This window comes from Montipora capricornis, chromosome 6, assembly GCF_036669925.1.
Source record: "Montipora capricornis isolate CH-2021 chromosome 6, ASM3666992v2, whole genome shotgun sequence".
Lineage (NCBI taxonomy): Eukaryota > Metazoa > Cnidaria > Anthozoa > Scleractinia > Acroporidae > Montipora > Montipora capricornis.
In genome coordinates this window covers 61,483,684-61,493,683 of record NC_090888.1, presented here as the reverse complement: position 1 = coordinate 61,493,683, position 10,000 = coordinate 61,483,684, and the positions used below count along the sequence as shown (strand labels likewise).

The window sequence follows — 10,000 nt, the reverse complement described above, 5'->3', positions numbered from 1 at the left end:
CATAAAGTTATAAAAAAGGAACGAGACCAATATTTTTCCCAGTACAGACCGAATAAGCTAGTTCAATAAGTTTTTTATTATTATTTTATTATATGACTAGCTCATATATAACAGGGATGCAGAGATTGCGCGGTGGTGACAGCACTCGCCTCCCACCAATGTGGCCCGGGTTCGATTCCCAAACTCGGCGTCATATGAAGGTTGAGTTTGTTGGTTCTCTACTCTGCATCGAGAGATTTTCTCCGGGTACTCCGGTTTCTCCTCTCCTCATAAACCAACATTTGACTTGATTTGCTTTCTTTGTTAATTTCGGTTTACAATGTCCCCAATTAGTGCTCCAGCGCTAGAACGACTAGACACTTAAATAAGGTTCCTTTCCTTTTCTCCGTGAGCGGGCAAGATGAATCAAATCCCGCGCTGTGATTGGCTACCCAAGCGGGCAAGATGGAGCTATCTTGTCCGCTCGGGATTTCTCGCTTGGTCCCGCAAGATCAAAGATCATTTTTTAGTATTTTATCCCATGTAATGAAATCTTTATTGACCAAGCTTGTTCGGTCCATAAACACGTGCCAATATCCAGCCATCTTGACCTAGTTCACGCTTGGTCAATAACCCATATATATTGCCTCTCTTGCGCAGAGTTTTCTGTTCCATATGCCTTACCAATTCACTTGCTTCAGTTAACGGTTCTAGAAAGTAAAATTTCTTACTGGAACTCCGACATGACTAAATAAAAAAAAGTTCTCGCAATTTCTTTTAATGCTCGAGAAAATGGAAACGGAAAATGGGAACAGTTTGGCAACCTATATGCGCTGCTTCATGACCGGGCCATCTTCGTGGTTCGTATTGCAAAATTCGGACCGCTTAGCAGAGAACCAACCAAAAGTCTCCTCTCATCTCCAACCAGTTTGCGTATATAATAAATACATCTTATCCGATGGCTTAACATATAATACGCGCGGATATTTTGCGAGTTGCGTAGTATTTTTCCGAGCCCCACAGGGCAAAGGGTCCGGGATTATTGTATATGTTAAACCATCGAATGAGAGATTTATTATTCCACTGCAAAAAAGGTGCCATTTTGCTTTAATTTTATTTGGTAAGAGTGTTTTTCAAAAAATGGATCATCTGTCCTTCAGGGCCCGTGCGAACGATGCAAACGGCACAAAAAGCCAGCCAAATATCCTTTATGTAATTGGATAAACGAAATAACGAATGACAATCGACGACAAGCTAAATTCTCAGGTTCTAGATCTGTATCGTGTTTCTTTTTTTGAAAAACTCCCGTTCCGTTCGTATTTGCTCTGTTCTAAACCGATCAAAGCGGGACACTACAGTGTATTACCGTCTCATATTTTGCGCGTTCTCTTATGGTAAAATGGCGTAATAGTGGAATAATAAAAGCAACCTCGGTTAATGCATTTCTCTTGCTTTGATTGGTTCACCCAATCTCGGTTATCAACTCATATACCTTAGTTTGACCTTATATGGTAAATGATTGAGCCAAGCGTTGCTAAGCAAAAATTTTTTTTTCGCCGGAAAGCAAAGATTCTTGGCGTCCATGTACGCAGTGCGATAAGCAGTGCCCCAATTGTTGAAGGAGGATTCAATAGCGCTAATCAAATATCAACCCCGCCAGGGTTTGAATTTTGCTCGTCAACGAAAAAAAGCAAGGTGACAGACCATAACACCAATCTCGTCCCCAGAGTCCGCTTTTCTTTTGGTCAGCACCAAGAACACGGACTCTGGCCATTTTCAAGGCAGGAAGTCCGCAATCACGGACTCCTGGCTCGTCTACGCAGGCACAGAAAATTGAAACGACAGTGGTTTTCAACGTTTACAACTGCGCATAATTTGTAAATGGCCAGAGTCCGTGTTCTTGGTGCTGAACAAAAGAAAGGCGGACTCTGGGGACGAGATTGACCGTAACACCAACCCGTTGTGGCCAACACATCACGCATGCGCACAACCATCTCATCCGGTGAATTGGCAGCCATGCATCAGCACGGCATAGCCAACACACTAGGCGGGCGTTTTAGGCAGCTCCACACAACTGACTGATAGCTGATTCAACTGATAAGCTGGGTTGGGAGCAGCAAGCGCATGCGTGGTGTGTTGGCTACACTGGGGTGGTGTTATGGTTTGTCACCTTGCATTTTTATGTTTTGGCATCAATACATAAACTTAACTTTCTGTGATTAGCAAAATCAGGCTTTGAACAGCTGGGCCCTGGGAACCAAATACCTTCGTTTTATTAGAGGATACAATCAGCTCATCACCACACTTTTCAGGTAATAAAGGAGCCGCAAATGGATTCTTATGATTTGTCAAAACTTCCGTCATTCCAGTGCGTAAAGTTGGTTTGTTAAACCATAGATCATATACGCTTTTTTTCAAAATAGCCGCAGGCTGTGGTAACGTCCACGTGAAAATGTATTTTGCCCTAGGATATGCTGTCACAAATGTCTATAGACCTTATGACAGTACAACAGGGATCTCCCACTTTTGGATAGCTTTTGTAATTCTTCTGCATATTAAATTTTTAGCAAGTGGAAACTTGAGACTAGCTGGAGGAACCCGGATTGGGGAAGGACGAGTGGAAATAAATCACAATGGAGTCTGGGGAACAGTGTGTGATGATTCCTGGGATTTAAGAGATGCTCGAGTTGTCTGTCGCCAACTCGGATTCACCTCTGCTTCCTCTGCTCCAGGAAGTGCTCATTTTGGGAGAGGTAGTGGTCCCATATGGCTGGACAATGTAGCATGTACGGGGTCTGAGTCCTCTATTGATAATTGCAGGCATTTGTCATGGGGCACACATAACTGTGGCCACAATGAGGATGCGTCCGTGGTGTGTTCACTACAGGGTAAGTAAAAGCCTGCTGCAGCGCTATTTTTTTTCCATCGCCTGCGAGGCGTCCTGGCCAATCACGATCCAGTCACTGTTTACCAATGTCTCCTTAATTTTTGGTTCTTTATCCTTGTGCCGGAGAGATGTCGACGCTGTAATGGTACTGGTTTTTTATATAGTATTCTAATTAGGTACAATAATATAGAGCGGTTTTCAAATGAGTGTCGTAAAACCAAAACCAAAGTAATTAGTTCGGCCAATCAAAAAGGACGGAGACAATCCAGTAAACCAATCAAAACTCGAAGTAATTACATGTAGCCGACACAAAGCGCGGGAAAATGTGCACACGCGAGCCGCAATTGGTTTTGGTTTCACTTCTGATTGGTTGAAAAACTGGCGCGAGAACTTTGAACCAATCACTGAGTGAAGTAATGCAAAACCAAAGTAATTCGCTAATTTCTTTCAACACTCAATTGAAAACCGCTCTAGTATCATTGGAATTAAATTACTATTATAATTATATAACAACATACAGGGCAAAATTACTGAATGCTCATTGGTCAATGAAAAGGGCTTTTTTTTCTTAATTTGATTGTGAAGAGAGCAAAATTACTCGCTTACGATTGGTCGAAGGCCAAAAATACCCACTCCTGATTGGCTGAACACACCGCTTCCGCGTTCAGTTGTTCCTTCATTTTCAGCAAAACAACTTCGTCTTCTTCGAAATTTGTCTCTGAATATATTAGCGTTGCATTCGCTAAAATGTCATAAAGGATCAATGACTAGATACTCCGGAAGGTGAATTTTTGAGTAATAAGAGGAAGAGCAAAAGATTTTTTTCATGAAAAGCTTAAAACTTGGATCGACTTGCACGTTGCCCGGTGTACCAAGGCATCTTGCAGCTCACCGAAAAAGGTCACAGTATATTTTGTCACTGATGGGAGGAACAAGTAGCTCAAACTTAGTGGAAGAAGTTCTTTCTGTGAACAAACCGTTTGCCTTTTTTTTTAACTAAAGCGGATTCTTATTTTCAAGTGGTAGAAACCTCAAAAGCACAGGTGAATTAAATAAACTAAAGCTTAACATTTGGTTAAATCGTTGTTGCCTTTGTTCAGGATCCGGAATGAAACTCTAATTTTTCTCTCGATTTGATAAAAATAGCAATCATCTGTACTCGTTTTGGACGTAAAGAAGTAGTTGACTTATTTGTTTGTTTGTTTTTGTTTATCTTGCGAGCGAACGAGTGTTTTGACTCCGCTTGGCTGATTGTTTTTCGAGGTGCATCAACATTGTTAAGAAAATTTTGCCCTCTATGTTATTAACAAGTAATCACGATGAGTAAAAATACTGTTTTACAAGATTGCCGAGTGAGAGTGCGCGATTGCTTTCCCTCTTGAACCGCCCAATTGATTTAGTCGCCCTTAATACTTTCAGGTAAAGAATGCCATAATAGAGCGCCACTGTAGCTAAAGTTAATTACGCTTCAAATAATTAGTGCTTGGCTTGGGTAAATTTACGGAAAGAATTACGCAAGTCGTGGTCTGTGCCTCTTTCTCCAATAGCTTGCGCAAGTACGGAGGGGCCAGCCCGTCGAGGGACTGAAACATCATCATTGCTTTTTGCTTTTATCTTCTCACAGTTAGTTGGTCCAATTTTAGTGTTCGAGAAGCAGCCTTGAACTTACTTTGTAGTTGGCTTGCACGGCACGGTTTTGCATTTTTGTAATTTGTCAAGCTGAAATGGCGATCGATGACTGAGACGCCAAAAAACATATTTTTTCTGTACGATGAATGTACTCCGTCATTTGCTGGAAGAGTGTGAAATTTTGGAAAACGTGTGGTCGATGAAGATAGCGGATATCAAACTGCGGGTGTCGAATGTGATGTAAATCGTTAAGAAATCGTTGCACAATGGCAAGTAGAATTAACTTCTACTTTCCGCAAGTCTTCACGCAACGTTGCAACGAATTTTTCGAGCATTGGGCTGTGTAACAACAAATTTCATGTTCTCGCAAGCTTGCGTAGTTCCGTGACATTAGGTGTCAATTGTCTCCTTCGCTCCTTGTGCTACGATGTTGAAAATATGTCGCTCTCACGAAATACTCTTCTTCGGTGTACAATATTCGTCAAACCTGTTAAACACAACATTTATCTATAGCGACTGCACTGCTAAGACCGAAAGTATTGAAGATTTCAACTGCCTCTTCACCTACAACTGTTAACATTGACTGTGTAGAGCACGGTACTTGCGAGGGTGTCTTGTCGATCCCTCTTACGTTGAGATAAAGCCTTAACTGCTAAACCCATTGTTTTTGTTACTGCTGATTATTAAAGTACAAATAGCCTATTGTTTGCAATTGTTTTACTTGCAGATGGAAACACAAGGTTAATTGGAGGAACTTGGAAAGGCGAAGGACGAGTCGAAATATATCACAATGGCGCCTGGGGAACAGTTTGTGATGATGACTGGGATATAAAAGATGCCCAAGTTGTTTGTCGTGAACAAGGATTCCTCTTTGCTCTCTATTCTCCACGAAACGCTCATTTTGGGCAAGGTAGCGGTACCATATGGCTGGACAATGTAGGCTGTAAGGGATCCGAGCGATCCTTAAAGGACTGTACGAGCGCAGGGTGGGGTAGTCACAACTGTGGTCACTCTGAAGATGCGTCAGTCGTGTGTTCAGTTGCAAGTAAGTTTCAGAAAAAATGAATCCTTTCTTTTCAGGCCTCGCTTTTTCAGAAGGTGGATACCGCGATCCACTGGCTAAATCATTATTTAGGGGATGACGCGCCAATATGTGGAAACAAAAAACACCCTAGTTGACTGTACACTTATTCGATCGTTATGCAACCCGATTAAGAAAGAAACGTTGAAAACTCTGCAGTGGATGTTATGAAAAAAATCAAAATCGACGTTTTCCTTATTAGTCTTTATTGATTAACTTCTCTCAAATCTTGACTAACAAAGCTATAGAATCATTCTCTTTACTTACTCTTTGCTTAATGTGACCATTTTTTCGGGCCATGGACGTTCTTTTTCAAGTTAAGGGACATTGAACCTGACATGTATTGACTCACACTTACAAAAGCACTAACGAGTTTTGTTTCTTTGATTTTCAGCTATACCAAGACCTACGGCCTTGGGTAAGTTAAAAAATTAACAAAGATACAGAAAATCTATGAAGATAAGTTATACTATTGGCACCATGCACTGCGCGAGGTATCTTTCAAAAGATAAAGTTAATTCCTTTAATGTCGGTAGTTCCTTTCATCGACGAGCCGAGGCTAGTATCAGGGAGCTTACGAAACGAGGACGGCGACGGCAACGAGGACTTCATTTTAAAATACGAGTTCGCGTTATTCATATCACTACGAAACTATTTCATGTCGTTTCGCGTTAAAAATGTGTAGTAACTGTCGAGGAATTAAACTGGTATGAGTGGGTTGGAAGCGTAGAGAGAGAACTGAAAATTCATCGTCATGTGCTAACGTCCTCCACAGAGCCTTGAATTTGGTCATTTCACGTCGTCATTCAGGAGATGACGGCAAAGAAATGTACCAAAATGTAAAACGCACGTGCAGAGCGTTAAGAACCATTGTTTTTGCTCACTGAACCTATTGTTTTGTAGCGTCGTCGTTGCCGTCGGCGTCGTCGTTTCGCAAGCTCCTTATCACTAGAAGCCGACCGCGGTGCGCCCTTTATCCCCCCCTCCCCCTTCCCCCTGACAGTGCTTCATTTTACGGATAATAGACCTTATTCACGATGGCCGCTTTATTGGATTTGCTATTATCATGCAAAATTAGCTACACACTTCTGAGGGGATAAACAACACAAATTCGAGAGGTTATAACGAACATCTTAGCCACACAGATGATTTGCTTCACGTTCATGGAATGTTTATCACCTAAGCGGTAAAATACAATCATTACACAAGTTACTTCGGCGTTTTTTTTAGCGAAAAATGAGCAGATAACGAAGTAGAAAGTCAAAATGTCAAAGGCAATCAAAAGATATAAAATTATTATAAAAGGTACTTAATTCTAAATACTAAAATGGACTTTTTGCAATGTTATTTCAATAATTCGACGAGCCGATTTTCCGCAATTTGCCGTTTTTCCTTTCCAAAGTTTGCCCCCCAGCATAACACATGGCTAATTTGCATGACAATTTGAAAACCAACATGGCGGCTAACGTGAATAAGGCCTATTAAAGCTACAGCTGCATGCACAAAATCAGAGGATCGAAAGTCGAAACAAACATTGAATTTGCTGAGAATCGAACCTGCGACCTCTGGCTATCAACGACCCTCACCAATCGATTGAGCTAAGCCTGCGTCTGAGGGCATTACACGGTTATATTTAAGAACTTAAATCAGGGGACCAATCGCTGTCATTTACAGGCGGAGTAATTAGTTGTTTCGTGAAGTGGGAACAATTAAAAAAACCCTTACAAGCGGAACAGGGATGGACTTTAAAAAAGGGAAGATTATATACTTAAGCATGACACTGAATTTTAATCATTCGAGTGAACGAAACAAACAAGAGACAACCCAACTATAAGATATCGGGCTCTAGAATGATAATCGTTCAACTTGTTTTCACGCTTGCTATTTGAAAATTTGATCAACAAACCAAAAACTTAATCTGCGGAGAAATAGTTTTTAATTGGACCGATCTCGTTCTTGGCCAGAGCATGCGTCATCCTTATCCAACAGAACGGGTAACGGTTCCGCTGGATTTGACCAAAGTGATCGCAGCCGCTAGGAACGGGATTCCAACTGGTTTAGCCACTGGTCTCGCCGAAAGATGAAGTTGTTCGGTACACAATGAAAAACATTGAAACGTTAATCCCCTATTAAAGACCAAAATTCTGGTGCAGATTTCATGCGTTGGGTTAAAACGTTCTATAGAATTATCAAACGCTGTGTCTGTAATACCGGCAATGTGTCCGAGTACTTTCTTCCTCGAACGTGGAGACAGAAGTAGAAGACATGTTTATAGGTGAACAGGAAACCAAATAGCTACAAGATGCGGATGATTTGACTGCATTACTTTCAGTTCTAACTCGGCGAGGGAATCATTGATAAAGCCTTCGGGTCTTGCTATTAATTGCTCTAAAACAGAAGGTATATGGCCTGGCTCCACACGAAATAATGAAGCAAAACCATTTGGTATTAAATGACCAATAGAGACAATTAAAGCAATTTGAATTTTTTTGTACGCAGATCAAAGATTTCCGCTGGAAAAAAGGATAAAAGATAACTGGCAGTCGGCCATTAAGATCAGGACTTATGTAGTTAACCAATCACATTAACAAGCAGGGTTTTGATACCGTCTATTGACATTACACAAATCACATGACTCTGGAGATGACACGCACCCGGACGATTAAGGGAAACTATATGGAATATCTGTCATTTTCCAGGTCTTTCTTTGCACGGAAAGCTGATGATTGTGAAAGGAAAGGAAAGGAACTTTATTTAAGTGTCTAGTCGTTCTAGCTGTGGAGCGCTAATTGGGACACTGTAAACTGAAATGAACAATGAAAGTAAATCAAATTCTTTGCAATATCTCAGTTTTTTTCTGTCGCTTCGTTAATGCCAACTTCTAGAGGAATTATTTCTGTTAAAGAATTAACCTTAAACGTTTACTAGATAAATTTCTGAAGAGTGGTGCAAATTAAGTCGCCACTTTGTCAACCATTAATGACTGTGAAAAAGGCGGGATAAAAATAGACCGTGCATGTCCCATACAAAATCTCAAATTTATAACCATTTCAAGTCGTGGTTCAGTAAAGAATCACAAGGAAAAAGTGTGAAAGGTGACCAGATTGAGTTATTGGCACTCACAGAATCACTACTAACAAGTTTTGTTTTTTTTGTGTTTTCAGCATTAATAACAAGTACAGCTTCAAGTAAGCCATCGTTTTTGAGAACGATCACTGATCTTCTGAAATTACGAAAGGAACGTTTTTGGTGTAGAGTTCTTTTTGTCAAAATTGATTCTTTTGTGCATTTTATGTGACTCTGCAGCTTAATAAGGGAAAGAGGCAGTGTGGCCCAGTCATCAGTGCTTCGGAGATCTCCGCTTTGAATTTGTTCCCCGGTAGTCCTTGTATGGCTTAGCTTCTCAGCTGCACTTTGAAACTAGCCAGCTGGTTTCCCTACGGACACTTGGGATTTTTAACAGTTGTTGTTGTTGCTGTTCTGTTCTGTTCTGTTCTGTCGTTTCGTGGATTGTATTTCATTTCTCGTGAAAGCCCCTATGGGGGGTGGTCAATTACGTATGTAGGTATTAAAGTCTAAATAAATTCTTGTTTGTAACTGTTTTACTCACAGGTGGAAACTTACGACTTGTTGGAGGAGCTCATCGGGGTGAGGGACGAGTGGAAATAAAACACAATTTCACCTGGGGAACAATTTGTGACGATGACTGGGATCTAAATGATGCTCACGTTGTTTGTCGCCAACTTGGATTCCTCTTTGCCATCGCTGCTCCACAAAGGGCTCATTTTGGGCAAGGTACTGGTTCCATATGGCTGGACAATGTAGCCTGTACTGGATCCGAGAGCTCCGTAGCAAGCTGTGGGCACGGTGGATGGAATAATCACAACTGTGGCCACAGTGAAGATGCGTCAGTCTTGTGTTCATTAGCAAGTAAGTAAAAACCAAAAGCAGCGCTATTTTCTTTTACCAGGCCTCGATTGTTCACGAGGTGCAGGGAGGCTCTATTAAAACTATTCGATAAAGATTTATAGGAGGCAGTGTGGCCCAGTGGTTAGGGCGCTTGCCTTGAGATCCGGATATCACGGGTTCAAGACCGGCTCTGACCATTCGTTGAATTTGATCCTGGTAGTCCCTGGTTCAACTTGCCAGCTGCACTTGTAAATAGCCAACTGGTTTGCCTCCGGCCAGTTGGGATTCTTAACAGTTGTAATTGTTGTGTTCTGTTGTTTCGTTGATTAATTGGCCCTGAAAAGCCCCTATGGGGAGAGGTCAAATTAAGTATGTATGTATGTATGTATGTATTTATTCCGCGGATAGCGCTATCGATCCATCGAACAACTAGGAGCAGTTAAACAAATTAAAGTTCTCTTCCCAGTCCCACGTTTTCAAGGTTTTCCGAGTCTTGCTGTTAAAAGCGCCATCAT

General features: G+C 41.3%; 1 protein-coding gene across 1 annotated transcript in view; it reads left to right on the top strand.

Annotated features, from left to right (window-relative positions):
* Positions 1 to 10,000, top strand: part of LOC138052759 (deleted in malignant brain tumors 1 protein-like) — a 43,100-nt gene that overhangs the window by 19,076 nt on the left and 14,024 nt on the right. Inside the window, exons 4-8 of the mRNA XM_068899333.1 lie at positions 2,547 to 2,867; positions 5,223 to 5,540; positions 5,971 to 5,994; positions 8,741 to 8,764; positions 9,189 to 9,506. Of these exons, the coding sequence (XP_068755434.1) occupies positions 2,547 to 2,867; positions 5,223 to 5,540; positions 5,971 to 5,994; positions 8,741 to 8,764; positions 9,189 to 9,506 (1,005 nt within the window). The remainder of the gene's footprint in view (positions 1 to 2,546; positions 2,868 to 5,222; positions 5,541 to 5,970; positions 5,995 to 8,740; positions 8,765 to 9,188; positions 9,507 to 10,000) is intronic.